At 39.8% G+C, this 15,897-nt stretch overlaps 3 protein-coding genes across 3 annotated transcripts; 2 read left to right on the top strand and 1 right to left on the bottom strand.

Annotated features, from left to right (window-relative positions):
- Positions 1–302: 302 nt before the first annotated feature.
- LOC145899474 (uncharacterized) lies at positions 303–10,562 on the top strand. Its single transcript, XM_082988268.1, has 22 exons — positions 303–433; positions 1,528–1,641; positions 2,013–2,161; positions 2,504–2,604; positions 2,688–2,838; positions 3,156–3,261; positions 3,516–3,679; positions 4,278–4,470; positions 4,980–5,109; positions 5,198–5,340; positions 5,502–5,651; positions 5,724–5,867; positions 5,971–6,114; positions 6,390–6,533; positions 6,857–7,012; positions 7,449–7,565; positions 8,001–8,119; positions 8,331–8,425; positions 8,806–8,950; positions 9,439–9,544; positions 9,750–9,910; positions 10,255–10,562. The coding sequence occupies exons 1-22, from the start codon at positions 358–360 to the stop codon at positions 10,450–10,452; spliced, it is 3,006 nt and encodes a 1,001-aa protein (XP_082844394.1). The 5' UTR covers positions 303–357; the 3' UTR covers positions 10,453–10,562.
- A 114-nt stretch (positions 10,563–10,676) lies between these two features.
- Positions 10,677–13,425, bottom strand: LOC145899479 (uncharacterized). Its single transcript, XM_082988274.1, has 8 exons — positions 13,233–13,425; positions 12,994–13,019; positions 12,690–12,740; positions 12,561–12,605; positions 12,410–12,451; positions 12,238–12,282; positions 12,131–12,184; positions 10,677–11,775 (listed from the first exon to the last, which is right to left on the bottom strand). Exons 1-8 carry the CDS (start codon positions 13,271–13,273, stop codon positions 10,937–10,939), a joined length of 1,143 nt encoding a protein of 380 aa, XP_082844400.1. The 5' UTR covers positions 13,274–13,425; the 3' UTR covers positions 10,677–10,936.
- Positions 13,426–13,502: 77 nt separating this feature from the next.
- LOC145899480 (uncharacterized) lies at positions 13,503–15,456 on the top strand. Its single transcript, XM_082988276.1, has 4 exons — positions 13,503–13,606; positions 13,674–13,763; positions 13,933–13,995; positions 14,312–15,456. Exons 1-4 carry the CDS (start codon positions 13,594–13,596, stop codon positions 15,118–15,120), a joined length of 975 nt encoding a protein of 324 aa, XP_082844402.1. The 5' UTR covers positions 13,503–13,593; the 3' UTR covers positions 15,121–15,456.
- Positions 15,457–15,897: the final 441 nt, after the last annotated feature.

The raw sequence follows: 15,897 nt of genomic DNA, 5'->3' as shown, positions 1-15,897 counted from the left end.
TTACAACGGCAACAACTTTTTTAATGCTAATATACTTCTGGGATCATTTTGCATGGCGATTGTGTGTATCTAGTTGGGTTATCATGAATATTTTTTCACATTGCGTTTCATCATAGGCAAAGATTTCCCTGTTTTTTGGCGAAACTCACACTTTTTTCGTTGTGCTGAGCCATCACGAGCATTCAGCGTTTTTCTCAATGTTCGGCGATTCATCAAATGATACCAAGTTGTGGTAATGCCGACGGCGTTTGCTAAAAGACGCAATACCGTTTATTAAACAAGGTTTACTGAGAGCTGTTTTGGAAAGCCGAGGCATTGGTTTGCATTAAACTGTTACAGGAGTCAGCAAACTTATTCATGGCGTCGTTGAGTTCAAGTTTGGTGATAGGAATTTTGACATTTTATATTCGGTGCGCTTACGTGAACGGACAAGGTAAGTTGGTATTATTTGCCAAGAAAGCTTTAAAGTGCATATGACACGGCCATGACAACTTTGCGTAAAACTAAAGGTACATCTACAACAAACATATATCCAAAGTTTTACGGTTCTACGTCAGCTAAAAAATGTAGAAAACTGCACGAAAAGTAACGGCGACCAAAAATCGTAAACCTTTTGCCCTGAGGAGAAAAGGAGCATTGTTTAGAAAGGAGGAGGCTCCTTTTTTTTCAGATATCGAATAGTTTCAAACAGGGGAGAATCCACAGATTACATTACCTTAAAGGTCAGGACAGGGTTTTGCATCACACAAAAATTTGTCATTGTGACGTCACGAATCAAAGGCCTTATTTGTCCCTAATTAACGGAAGACCATAGCGTATAGCAGAAACGACATAACTGTGAGTGGACAAAACTACAATGCTAAACTAACGGTTTGTCTCTGTCGTGTTTTCAAAAGTTCATGTATCACGTTAGCGATCATAAATGCTGTAACAACAAGAACACTCTGTCCCAGTAACTGTTTTATTATTACACAACTAAATAGGACATAATAGGTCGAACAGCGGCATTCTGTCTTCAGCTTAAATTAACATCAAAATCCGTTTATTGCACTTGTTCACTTTTTGTCCCCTGTTTAATGCAATATTATGCTTAAACCAGTTTTACAATGTCTTCCATTCCTACGCATAAGGCTTGCTGCCAGCACTCGCGCAGGACCGAAGCGTCTTCTATGACGTCACTCAACAATATCTCGCTTTCGCACGATTTCGTTCGTAGCGGCAAATGTGCGACTTTGATCAGCTCAAGCTACTTTTTTCGCCAAAAATTTTATTAAGTTATGAACATCTCTTAGTTTGATTATTAACATGTTTTATTTTTACGTGTCATATGCACTTTAAACAAAATGACACGGCTTTGGTAAATTTGATATATTGAGTTAATTGTTGCACGATTTTTCATATTCCGTCTGTTTAAGTTCAATTTAATGAACTGTGAAAATTTTCTTGAACTGAAGCTGAAAGGAAACAATATTACCTGGCACACTTTTTAATGTTTGGTATCGTCGTATTGGTTTGTTTATTGTGCAGGATCAGCCACATGGGGGCAGTGCTCACGAACATGTGGTCAAGGAACAAAAATGAAGGTATACTCTAACGGGACTGTGGTGTACGATGATTGCTTTGTCGGTGATTGCCCCCAAGGTTTGATCTGAAATTTTATGTTCAACCTTATTGAATGATATGGTCATTGCACGCGGTGTTATCATTATGTGTTCCCTTTTTTAATAAGTAATGTACTTTTCTCTGAAAATCTGTTTTTTTTGCCGGCACGCTTTTTCCTTCATTGCTTCTGGGGTATAGTGAGGCACAAGTAATCGTACAAGCGCCGTAGGCGTGCAACCACTGAGTTAACCTGTAGAACTGATTGTCTGATCGGTCAAGGCGTTTGACTGTACCAAGTAGAAAACCTGTTCAGGTTTCTTGCCCAGGATATCACGGGTTCGAATCCCGGTTCGGTCAAATAACAAAACCTCTGACAAAACTTGTCACACGCCAACACATGTTTCTTGTAGAGAGTTGCGCCGAGCCCTTCGAACCAAGATATTCGGTGAACAAGCATTCGTGCTGTCACAGTGTAAACATGCCTACTTGTGGAGTGAGTTCGAATCATGGAAGAGTCATCAGCGGCAGACAATCAAGAGAACAGCAATGGCCGTGGATGGTAGAGACTTTACGTATTGTTACAAACTAAAACAAACTTTTTAAGTTCTTCTGGCACAGTTAAACTTCTATCACTGACGTTTCACTTGCTATTTAGCTTGGCTCCCTCCGGGTATTTGTGCCAGAACAAAAGACTAACTAAAATACAATATGCCTTCCAGCAAGAGCAACATAATGTTTGTAAAAAAAACTTATTAAGAATTTAACATTTAATGGAGGTACGTTTTAGCAATGATTAAATCATCAATAAATTGCCTAACAGAAAAAATGAGTCTAGTGTGTGGGCTGCAGAGGCTTCTAGTTTAATTAAGAATGTCCTGTTGATACATGTTTATTGGCTTAGGTGCACACAAGACTTCAAGTTCTACTCCCCGGCAGCCAATTACGCTGTGGCGGTATTCTGATATCGGATGTTTGGGTTTTAACAGCAGCCCATTGTTTCCAGTAAGAAAACCAACATTTTATTTGATTTTTAAAGTGCAAAATAACAATTGAACCGCCGGTTTAAACCGGACTTATGTTTAAAGTCTGATTCCTGTTGGCTGGATACGAATAAAGCTTGGAGCTTTGTTGCTAAACGACAGCAACGCTTTCGTGCAATCGAGAAGAGTGAACAGAAGCATAATTCACGAGCAATACAACTCCGTTTCACTTTTAAACGACATTGCTTTGCTTCAAGTAAGCGATTTTGGTAGAAAGTTTTAACTGTGACCACAGTTGGTGCATTGTATTTGCTACGCCGGTCTTTAAACCGATCCCAGTCCAGAACAATCCACAAGAAAACATTGTTTTTGTTGCTGTTGAATTCAAATAAAATCTACTTTATGTTTGGACTTTTTTGCATTATTTTGTTCCATTTATTTTCTACCATCTCGAAATGTGTCTTTAGAAATAAATTCCGAACCTTCTCCCTTGTAAACTCAAACAAGAGTTTTACTCTTGCGACTTGAACTTGTTCACTTCAATCATATCCTGCCTCTTAATTGTCATTTCAGCTCGACCGGCCAGTTGAGATAAGTTCCTACGTTCGACCGATCTGTTTACCCCAGGGCAAAGAAGCCCTGTCGGATAGCATGTGCGTCGCCACTGGATGGGGCGTTCGTGAGTTTGCATTAAAACTTATGATATCTGTTATTGAATGTTAATGATAAAAACGTAACTTAATTGCAAAAAAATCAAATCTGAAAACGCAAATTTCCAAGTTAAAACTACAACTGTGTAACACCACTTTGGGCCTTCAGCTTGTCTAAACATAATGTCAGGCTCATACCCCACACCCTCTTACATGGTGACGTTAAAGATCTAACCTTTAATACGCCGTCACTACTAAGTTTAACGAACAAACGTTGTGACAGAAAAGTTAGGCACCAATGCCGCCGCATACACATTGATGGAAGCAGACGTCCGAATTCTTCCAAAGGGATTCTGCAATCAAGCGGAAATGCCATGGAACAAACCGTTTGTTGAGAAGTCCAACATATGCGCGGGTGCCATAAGAGGTGGAGTCGACACTTGTAAGGTATTCATTTCAATGTTTTGTGAAGTATTTAAGGCGTATTTATTCGTGGATCGGCAGATTGGACTTTTAAAGTCGAGACCCAAGTTTTGGGTTGCGGACTCCTATTTGTGAATGTGTTTCTGTCGGACCCGTAATCTCAAATCAGATCGGGTCCTTCGGGTACATGCTTTTGCGCATCAGATTGTGGAAAGTAGATTATTCAGATAGTCACGTTGTTGGGTGGTGTATGTGTTAAAACCTCATGAATAAACGCACAGTAATGGAAAAATACAATAGAGTTTGTGTGGGAAACCCGTGAGACGAGAGTAGACGAAAACTCCCGGGCTTTTGTGTATTTTTAGTATCTCATATTTTTCGCTATGATTGCACTTATTTTCCACAAAGTGAATTTCGAATAACATACTTATGAGATAAGCTTAAAATAAAATACTAAAATATCGTTGAGTATGGTCACCCATTTTAAGTTTATCTCATAAGTATGTTATGTCAAATTCCCCTCTGAAACAAAACGAGAATCATTATGAAATTTCGGTGGTAAGTTTCCGCCAAGGGCAAATTCGATTGCTGATAAGTTGGTTCTACAATTTTCTAAACACAGGGTGACAGCGGTGGTCCTCTGATGTGTCAACGATGTTCAAACTGTGCTTGGTATGCTGTTGGAATAACCTCGTTTGGTTTAAACTGTGGACAAGCCAATAGACCTGGCGTGTATACCAACGTTTCAGCTTACGAAAGCTGGATTAAGCTTCACAGTGGTGTTGGTGAACAGGCTAAATATTCTTCCTGCGAAGGTATGTGAATAATCGCAAAGAACAATCCTAAAAAACCAGTCATCTGGGTAGTAGAATCAATAATCAACAAGCGTGTGGTGCTAAGCATAGAAGTGAAAAGACAACTCAATCGTACTACGTTCAGCAATGGCCATAATCTTGCTGGTGGTTTCCTCTCAATCGTTTTGTGCCAGCGCTGCAGATTATACAATACCGCCTGCGGCATAGAAGTGCTCTTGAAAATTTACCTTGATGCTTTGATAAATAAATTTAAAACCATCCTGAATAAATTGATCTAGCTGTTTTTACTGCTCACGAAACTCAATTCCACAACGAGTAATTCATTTTAAATAAGTCCCTGTATCATTACGGGGGATCGTAGCAACAATGATTTTTATTAGACTTTTGTGGAGCCAAGTTATAATCCCGTTATTTATTTATACTTAGTTTGTGTTTGTGGTATTACTAGGATTAAATGGAGTATGGGGTGCTTATAATGCAGGTTAGTTTAAAACATGTCCTCTTCAAAGGTGCTCCGTGGAAACCTTGGAATGATTGCAGTAAGACCTGTGGCACGGGCTTTCAGACACGCACGCGATCATGCGGAACCTCTTGCACCGAATATAGCGGTCAACAGTGCCACCAAGCGATTGATTGCTCGTAAGCTCAATTTATTTTCTCTCTTTTACTTGAAATATTTTGCATGACGCTTATAAATAATTAAAGTTTGATTTCAGTTTTTTTACAGTTGCACTGGGCCTTCGTGTGCGTGCAAGGATTTGATACGCGCGGATGTTTGCCAATATTTTCGAAACCAGTGTAGACAGTCACCTTATTACGCTTATTTGAAAATAAACTGCAAGAAAAGTTGCGGCGAGTGCGACCCCGACGGTGAGACAATTTGCTGGAACCAGAATAAAATTGCATAACCTACCGTATGAATAAAAGCATTGGATTTGTCGAAAACAACTTTCCCAATAATTGTTCTATGTCTGTGTTATGTAGTTATTGTATAAAGGTTTATTTCAAGAGGCAAAGTGGTTACGTTTTAGGTCCAGCGTGGTCAGCATGGGAGCCGTGGACTTCGTGTAGCGTCACTTGCGGTGCTGGAACAAAATGGCGCTACCGAGGTTGCAACAAGGTTGCAGGGTGCGGATCCGAATATTTCCAGACGGAACCTTGCAACGATGGAATATGTCTAAGTAGGAACTTGCCGTGTTTTAGTAAATGTGTCCTTAACCGGTATCACTTATCGTACACACTATTGAATGTAGTTTTTACCCCTTGGACTGAATGGACGTCTTGCACCGTAACGTGCGAAACGGGAGTGCAGAGCAGATCACGTACATGTACTATCGGAACCCTGTGTGAAGGAGATTACTTGGATTTTCAAAGCTGCAATGTCAGAGCCTGTCCATGTAAGAGGAAGTGACATAATGCGTTCATTTGTCGTGTTTTCCTGTCCATTTCATTCTCTATACAGTCTATAACACGTTTGCCATAATAGCCCAAAAACTTCAGATTGGAGTAGTTGGAGTCTTTGGTCAAATTGTGACGTGACTTGTGGTCCTGGAAAGCAAAGGAGAAACAGAAACTGCGTCAACGGATCTGGGTGTCCAGGATCTTCCTCAAACACTAAAGACTGCGCTGCTGAAGACTGTCCGGGTGCGTTTAACTTATTTTAGACTTCGCTATGTTGGTGGATGGACGTCTTGGAAAGCTCTCTTCTCGCGAAAGAAACATAAATTATTTTTGGTATAGTTTGGTCAAATTAGACCTGTATTTATTTCAATGCACACAATTTATGGAAACAACGATACACAGAACTTAAATCTCGGCAATTTATCATTCAAGCGATGTGTGTGTTTGGAAGTTATTTGTGGGGTCGATTGCCAAGAATGAAAAGGGCCGTTTTTGAATCACTGAATTTAAAATCGCAGAGTTTAACGCTTGGTCAAATTGGTCAACCTGCGACAAAACGTGTGGACCAGGAAAACGGAGGAGGACCCGAACTTGTTCCATCGGAACTCTGTGTGTTGGAGATTACTCGCAAACTTCCAATTGTAACTTGAGGGAATGTCCAGGTGGCCATAGTAATTTAAAACCTATATGTGAACATCAGTAAATTTCCAGTCCGGGATTCTCAAATTTACATTAAATAATGAATTGATAATTTGGCAACTAATCCGTGTGACACGTATGCAACGCACAATTATTTAAGTAAGAACTAATAATGCCCACAGGCCTACACATATTTTTCTCAATTGTACCAAGCTAATCCTGTTTGAAAGCAAGTGCTTTGGGTGTAACACTGTTACTGAAAGGAAAGTAATCACCAGGTTATCGTTGGCAGTTGTGATTATTAGATTAGAAGTCACTTCTGATCTTTAACGTATTGCGTTGTTAGGTGGATGGACTAACTGGAGTGAATGGAACGCCTGTGTTGGACCTTGCGGTTGGACCAATATCGGAACGACGACCAGGTCACGTGCTTGTATTGGAGCATCAGCTTGCTTGGGGGAATCCAGGATGTATGGGTCATGTTTCGTGCCTTGTCCTCCAGGTAAACACCTTTAGAGCTGATTGACTGTACAGAGCGGTGCTTCTTAACTTTACGTTCACCTTTGTTAAAGTATGCGTCAATTTTTTCAACCAATTCATTGTTTATTTTTTGCAGAGTTTTTATTCAGGTTAAAAAAAAGTCCGACGTTTTGAAAAGTTAAAGATTGCGAATTGTCAAAAATTAAGGCAGATTTATTTTAGAAATAAGGACGAATGCTTTTTAGTCCCACAATTATCAATGTTAGTTTTTATTGATCTCTGCAAGAAATTCATTCACACTGGGGTAAAACCGTCACCTGGTTTAGAAACACTGGTGGTGTAGAGTATTCTGTGATAAAGATATAATCTAGCTTGGCAAATAACTTAGAGATATAAGTGCTCTAATTTTAGTGCTCGTTGTAAATAGTTACCACTTCATCTGCAAACTTCATCTGCAGCATGGGGAAGCTGGGGAAGATGTTCCCGAACATGTGGAAATGGAACGAGGACGAAACGCGATTGTTCAACTTGCAAAGTTACCTACGATGATTGTTTTGAGCGCGAATGCCCACGACGTGCGTTTGTGTTATTAAAATTGTGACAAATATTGTATCTGGAAACTAGTAGGGTGGTTTGTGTTGTCCGTAAAAACACAGCGTAATCGAAAAACATAATTAGGATAAATCACAGAATAAACAGACAACGAAAATCCATTAGGCTATTTATAAACACGCTTGAAAGGAAAATCTGATGTAACACTCTTCAATGTTTTTCGTTTAAATGGTACAAAAAGTATGTGCAAGTACTTGGATTTTAAAAGGTTTGTTGGAAAGTCAATCAGTTACTTTTGCGAACTCACGTGTTGTCTAAATATTGGTCCAAGTACTTGTACATACTCTCTGTACCTTTTCAACAAAAAACATTTAAGAGTGTTACATCAGATTTTCCCTTCAATGGCGTTTATTTGTCTAAATAAATAAAATACAACAGAATGAATCTTGTATTTTCAGAAACTTGTCAAACTGGTTTCCGTCGTCGTTATTCTGTCAACTCTCACGCGTGTTGTGATGGAAGAAGTCCAGGATCGTGTGGAATCAGTAACCCACAGGGCAGGGAGTTTCCCTGGGTTGTAAGTGATTGTTTGAGTTTCTCCCTATATTAATGCAATGACAATAATGGCTTCTCGAGTGAACATAATTCTGCTCTGAGTGTGTACGTTACTTGAAAGCATAAGTTTGTACAATTTTAAGTGGAAGTTGTCTGACTGATCGTAAATATTATAAATCGCAACATATTGATAACATAAACATATTATGGAGGTAATATCGCCTATTTTGCAGGTACAGATAGAACATACAAGCAATGGTGGAAGCCAGAGCTGCTTGGGAATGTTGATATCAACCAGTTGGGTTCTCACCGCTGGACATTGTGTAGCGTAGGAAATTTAGATATAATAAGATTTTTAGACAAATAAAGAACCGAAGCAAACTGACTTATTCCTCGTTAATTTTTGGAAATTATTGTTCAAACATGAGAAACTATTCAGAGGCCACCGTTACAGGGAGTCTACCATGCGCAACTAGCGCAATTTTTTATCTTTGAAAATGGGAATGATTTTTTAGTTGAATTGGAGGGTTATAATGTTGCCTAACTTTTGTAACCTGATTAACAATATAATTTCTGCTTCAAAGCCAGAATCATCTTATCATGTTTTGAGCAGCTATGACAGACTGCATGTTTGTGCTGCCCGCAATATATTTTAATTTTATCTGTATGATTTTGTGGTGAAACGTTTTGGAAATTACGTTTATTTAGAAATACGACCTTGTCCGCGATGGAAGCAAGATTCGGAACCTACGTCATCGGCGGCAATACCCTCCAGGTGCAAATACGACGTATCAGCAGAGCAGAGATTCATCCCAAATATGACTTTCCACTTTACGATATCTCTGTAATCCAGGTAAATTTATGGGCTGGGTTATATTTCACACTAAATGTGAACAGAAATATCCAAGATTCAAATATCACCAGGGTTGCATTGTTTCGTGTTGATTGTGTACATTATTCGAATTAGATTTAATAACCAATACATTAAAAAGAATTTGTTGCTGAAACCACTAAAAATTATATCCCACAATCGCATGAAAATGTCCGCTGCAAAGTTTTACCTCAGGTATCGTCTTTAGATCAGTAGGTTTGCTGGCATGGCAGCCAGGCTGGACGAAAACCACATTTTTCCCGACAGTTTGGAGCGATACCTGTAAAATCTATAAATAGCTCCCGATGGGGTTTGAACTCACGAACCTGCAATCTGGACAAAGTTACGCGTGTTCAGCGGTTGGCGGACGCGGGTAGATTTCTACACGACGAAATGCGTCAAATAATGCACGACGAATTTATTGCATTTTTAGCACTAATTAATTTTTCACCACTAAACCTTGTTTCCAGCTGATCACACCTGTAGTGTTGGGAGATTTCGTGAAACCGATTTGTCTTCCGTGGGGCGAAAAAGTTACAAATGACATCATGTGCGTCGCCCCAACCTTGGGCCTATGTAAGCATTGATTGTTACAATTTGAAAGAACGTTATTTTGGCTGCGGTAGAGGTCACAGTCAATATAAGCAAATTGTCGCGTTCACACCAAAATCAACGGAAACAAATTTAACAACATTAACTTCCAAGGGTAACGCTGCACTCTCTTAAAAATCAAAGCAGTTTGAGAATTGCAAAAGATGCCTTACTGACTTGATTGTTCCAGATAACAAGAGGTTACTTGTTCCCACGGAACTGAAAATGATCGACCTCCGCATTCTTGACTTCGCAGCTTGCAAACAAACCCACGACCGACCCACTTTCATACACCCGGAGACTATTCATGTGTGTGCTGGCACCATACGGGGAGGTCCTGACACTTGTTATGTAAGTTGAAAGTCTAAGAATAAAAATTCTAATTGTAGAAACAAGCCTCAGACACTGAACATGCCCTAACGATATGTATTGAAAATACAAGTTTTAGAAAACTCCAGCTAGGCTGCGAAGCCTGTAAACGTTATGATCTTGAGCTGTGATCGCCATGCAAGGCGCGGTGGGGCGATCATGCCAATCATACCCGTGCATGTAACATTACCAAGATTTGGAATAGATTTTTGTTGCTGCGCAAAGTGTGGCATTTCAAGTGTGTTTTCTTGCACCAAATTCATTCACAACCAAAACCGAGAGAATTGCAGGTGGTCAATTTTAAACCTAACGTCATGTTTTAACAGGGTGACGGTGGAGGTCCGTTGATGTGTCAAAGATGTTCATCCTGCGAGTGGTTTGCCGCCGGAATCACTTCGTTCGGACCAGCCAAGTGTGGAGCCCCTAATAAACCTGGAATATACACCAGAATATCTTACTTCGAATCTTGGGTCAAAAACATCACAGGGGTGGACGGACCCAACCAACACAACAATTGCGTGTGAATGTTTTCATTCCCAGATTTTACGAACGCTTTTTATTAGTGCTTCGAGTCTTTTTGAGGATACTAATAGGAAGATCAACGTTCTTGATTTGCAATAAAAAACTATCAATCCAATAAACAAACCTATGTATGCTATAACTTGGAAAACCTATGTATATTATAACTTGGAAGTTGAATCGTTGCTCTGGACCTTTATTTTGCATATGTTTGTCTCATGCAGAAAGGTGTTATTGCAAATTCGTTATTAAAAATGGGCAAAAGTGTACAAAATTTACAGTGACGAATTAAGCTGATATAATAACAGGATTACAGCAAGAAATTTGGACACTGGTGAACATGTTTCATTATTTCAATATTAACAAATGTCAATAACTCAACTTCAGTGGCACTTTTCAAAAGTTTTTACAACGGATCATTTTTACAAAGAGTTTCGGATTATTTTTGCAAAGAGTTTCGGATTATTTTTACAGAGAGTTTGTGTAAATTTAGTTGTCCAATACAACAAGACCTCCAAGACCAGGGCCCTTAAGCACGTCTTGGGTCTTTGTCATGTACTGAAGCTTCTCTGTGTCATCGTCGAAATCCACTGCCCTTGTAAAGACGTCGAAAGCCTGGGACAACATAGATGCGGCCTCGCCCTGCCGGGATAACTTGAGATATGTTATACCCAGGTTGTGGGAGAAGTTGCCAAACCACTGGCGGCTGTAGAACGATGACCCGTATGCTTCCGTAAGATACTCCAATGCTCTTTCGATGGTTTTGGCGCGATTTACGTCGTCATCCGCGTACAATTGTAGAATTTCCATGCAGTGGAAAGCGGCAATTTTCAGCTCGACGAGGTTGTTTTTTTCGTTGGTTGCCGTTTTCATCACATCCTCGAAAAGGGGGCGAACGGCTTCGACGCAGTAGCGCTGAATGAAGGGTTTCGCTTGTTCTGTTTCTGTGGAAATCTTTCCAGTCGCATTTCTAAGCACGGCCATGCATTTTGACTTGCTGGCGCTTTCGGAGATACTCAAGTTCTCCATATCAGCCATTCTCGCGGCAATCACACAGAACATGGCGGCCTCAAAGTTTTTGTCCAACTGCAAAGCATTCTCTGCCAAGGACATGACGCTCTGGAAGGTTTCGCCCATGTCTACCACCGATGATACGGTGCGATCGAGCAGTGCTTTGGCCTGGCGGTGACGGTTGGTGAGCATGAGACTGAGGCAATACTTTATTTGGAAGCCGAGATCCCTTTGCCCTGCATTAAACTTCTTAATCCCCTGGTTCACGCCCAGCGCTTGGTGGAAGTCACCGTTGTAATGAAGCGAACTGATAGTTTCTGAAAATTTATTAATAACATTCATGATTATTTCTGTGCATGCTTTCCTTTCCTGCAGAATCTTTGCACTCCCCCAACCCTCTTTATTTACAACTGATCGTGAACAAGCGATTATTAGCAATGCCCAAGTTGAGGCGTCGTATTGTGGGGTCTACGCGTTCGGTGTAAATAAAATATAATGGCGCCTCATGGGGGTGATCAGTACTTTACAAATCTCTCCAGATAAACAAGAGCAAGATAAATGTAAACAAAATTTATTACCTACTTCAAAAAAAACTTTGTAATGTGTACAACAAAAACTTTGTAATGTTTAATTTTCATTTAAAAATCTCATGGGTAACCGTGTATGACTCACCGCTGCTGGTTAACAGCCTCCCCAGAAGAGTTTTTCGGGAGAAATTTTCTTTTCCTGCAGTGAAATAAATTTTTATTTTGCAAAACGTTTGGAACTGTTTCTCAAACCTTTTGCTTTCTGAACGAAGTCCGTTTTTACTTCATCTGGGATTCCTACAAGAAATTATGTTTTCAAAATGTACTTATATCTGTATAATTCATTTATTGTCTTGAAGCAATCGTAATGGCACGCCAATGCAATTGTTTTGTAACTTGATTAATTCTGGGCAATCTAAAATACCTGGGATATCTCTTAGCTTCTTTAGCATTTCAGAATACAGATCTAAAAAGAACAGAAATGAAAATTGGCAGGGCTTTTTAATCCAATTGGTATGTTTCCATTGCTATATTGCAAAACGTGAACAGAAGCTTAAAGAAACATAACATTTTACCTTGTGTGTTTGTCCCGGAACCCTGTTCTGATTGTTTTGATTTCTCTGAAATACACAAAACATTGATGTTGGGCTACCCCATATTTTTATTTGAAAATTGACATTAATAAATGTTGTTGGTCGTTTTACCAGGATTCTCTCGTTTCTTGTCTCCTTGGATGAACGATGTTTTCATGCCATCTTTCAAAACATGTTGCAAAGTTAATAAAAAGTGAAAGCAATACGTTACAGATGCTGCCAGGCATGTTATCAGCAAAAGCAAAATTTACACAAAATTTAAATTGGTGTTTTATCCAAGATTAGAAAATATCAATGCAAGTAGTAGATATATGACTGCTTTGGAATCGAATCCGGGTAATAAAACCCCGTCTTTCTGATATTTGTTGTAATAAATATAGTAGTACGACAAACTTCAACACAGTCATATTCGTACCTCCAGTGCTGAAGGAGACACTTTGCCTGCATAAAAAGCAAACCAAGTTAACTGATTGCAGGGTTTGCAGAAACGAAACTAGTTAGACAAAGAGTTAGGTATAGGTTAGGATAGGTATAGTGCTTACGAAGTTATATGGAATTGCTGCATTCAAGTGGAATCAATAATGTAAGACTACAGCACTAATGCAACGAAATAAGCATGTTCTTTATCACAAAACATTTTGTATGTTTACTTACGCGTTAATGGTAAAGTGGTGATGAATTGATTTGTCATCCATTCTGTAGTGGGGTGAATATACTGCTGGTGGCTTAATATACCTTGAACACAAACCTGAGACTTTTCTGTTGGACAAAGCTTTGCTTTACGTTGTGTCTGATTACAGCTTGCCTACTGCATTCCGTACCACTTTGCTTTGTGCACACAGTGACAAAAAAGTTCGTGACAAAACAGTTCCTCTTCCAATGCGCCGAGCGGAGAAAGAAAAAAAGGCTTGGTCATAGGATCTGAGATAAACAAAGGGGCTGTAGCGGAACCTGCTGAAGCGGTTACACAAAAGTCAGCACCGTTGCAGGCTGTACAATAGCTTCTCATTGTGTGATGGATAGCTCTGGTAAGTGATGGATTTGTAACATATATTATTAGGTTTATATTATTTAAAGTTTATGCGTGTGTATCAGATTTCATGAGTGGCAGTTTGCAGCAAAGGAACGACAATCCCACAATAAGTGGTACTGAGACTTGGGGAGGGAGTTTTGTAAATATAGTAGGTGAGTAGTCCACATATTACGCTTTGATGCTGTGAATCGACGTTAAATGCGTATCGCCATATTACTTCACATAGGTGGATATAGGCATTTGGGTAAATGTTTTCACTGTTTATAATGGTATCAATTTGCAGCGTTCAGTACAACTTACATGGGTGATCTTCTGTTTCAGGTGAGGAACGACAGGGTGAAAATGCTTCAAGGTTTGACCTTGAAAAAGTCTTCTTGTGGCATGGTAGGTGTTAAATTTGCCCACGTATCCAATTTCTTGTTGGAGTGCGTGGGCAGGTTATATGAAAAGAAATCATGTTTTTAAAGTTCTTTGTTTGATTTGTTAACGAACATACGTTTCACCACACAACCATTCCAATAGCGCATTCTACATTAAACAATTCTATATATTTAACGTGACAACATTTATTTTTCACCACAATGTAAACCTTAACATTAAGATGGACAACCGAATTCAATAAACCGCACATACATGTTGAGCAGAAATCATGTTTTCTCAATTTGCTCAAAGCTTAAAGTACCTTGTTTTGGAAACGCAGATGATACGTCATCATACATCAATAAGGGGAATTTTGAAGAGGCTTTCGGTATTCTGGACGAACGAAACAGACTCGGTGAGGATTTGAGAGATGCTTCGTTTCTTCTGGAGTACTGCGTCAGCTTGATGGCAACAGAGAGCGATTACGAGCAAGCCAAAGAGCAACTCAAGACTTTGATGAAAAGCCTTAACCCCCTGAGTAAGGCTGTGTTGTGGCTGGCCGACAAACTTTGTCAACTGGGGCGATTTTACGCTTCCTTGCTTGTGTATGAAATATTTTACGATCTTTTCTACGAAGCTGGCGGCTCGTACGTAGTATTGGAGGCGATCGAAAACTGTGTGGTCGGTATGAAACAAACCGTCACCATAATGCTGGAGAACGACGAAAACCTGAATCCGTTCGTAACGCGCTGCGTTTTACCGCAAATGTACGCCATGAAAGATGCTTTCTCGCAAATTTGTGACGTCAATCCGCAGTACAAGTGCGTCAAATACGCTTGGGTAATTCACGGCATTGAGATATGCGAAACGAACCGGCGCAAACGCATCCGTTTGGTTGAGGATACCCTCACGCACATGCGTGATGTCCTGGGGGATAGCGCCGTATTGAAACATCAAATTTTCGGCACACTTGCCAACAACCTGGGGTCGGCTTACCTCAGGCAAGGGAGCAACGAACAAGCTGTCGCACATCTTGCAGAGGCACTTAACTGCTTCAACATAGCTACCGACTTCCAATCCGACAGCAAACGGGAAAAATACATTAAAGACACCGAACGTGTTTTAAGCCGGGCTCAGGGTCTTGAGTAAGATGTGTGGGCGGGGTATTGGGACATACGAGGACTTTTGTGTGTACATACGCGTCCAATGTTGTTTGCTCTTCTATTAACTGCGTACTTTGGCTGGCCCATAAATCCGTGATTCTATTTCGTCTTCACCAATCAACTAATCAACTACATGTCAACTTTTATGTGCAGCTTTTGTTTATCCGCCACGCCAAAAAATTAGCAAAATACTTGTAGAACATTTAAGCGATTAGATGAAGCGTGTCTCCAATGTTTTCCCATCGAACGTGAAAGTCTCAAATGCTTTATCCCTGTTGTATTGCAAGTAACTGTGACCATTGCAAGTAACTGTCATGCCTTGTGCTGTTGTCATCAGATTTGTCGTCAGAGATTTTAGCTACAGCCAGTAACGATGGGTTTATTGCCTTTTGTGTATCGGGCATTTTAGCCGCTTATCATGCACTTGTATTTCTAGAAACGTTTTGGTCTTGGGTGTAATGAAAAACAATGTACATTATGAAACGTTGGTAATATAACTGCCTGCAATGGAATGGAAGTTTGATAAACTGGGAACATACGAAAGGAGGAAAAAAATAACATATCTGCATGATTGGAAACAAATCTAGCTTTTCAAAAAATATCAGTCTGCAACAGTTAAAGTTAATCATTCATAAAATACTTGCTAAAAGCTTGGGCAAACGTCATACGTGTATATAGTACCACATAACACTACAATCACGGTAGTTGATCAAACATAAAATAATGCCTGAATAAATTAAGAAAAGCAATTGAGAAAATTGAG

The sequence above is a fragment of the Ascidia mentula genome, chromosome 4 (assembly GCF_947561715.1).
Source record: "Ascidia mentula chromosome 4, kaAscMent1.1, whole genome shotgun sequence".
Taxonomy (NCBI): domain Eukaryota; kingdom Metazoa; phylum Chordata; class Ascidiacea; order Phlebobranchia; family Ascidiidae; genus Ascidia; species Ascidia mentula.
The sequence above is the reverse complement of the archived record's forward strand: the minus strand, read 5'-3'. Positions and strand labels throughout refer to the sequence as shown.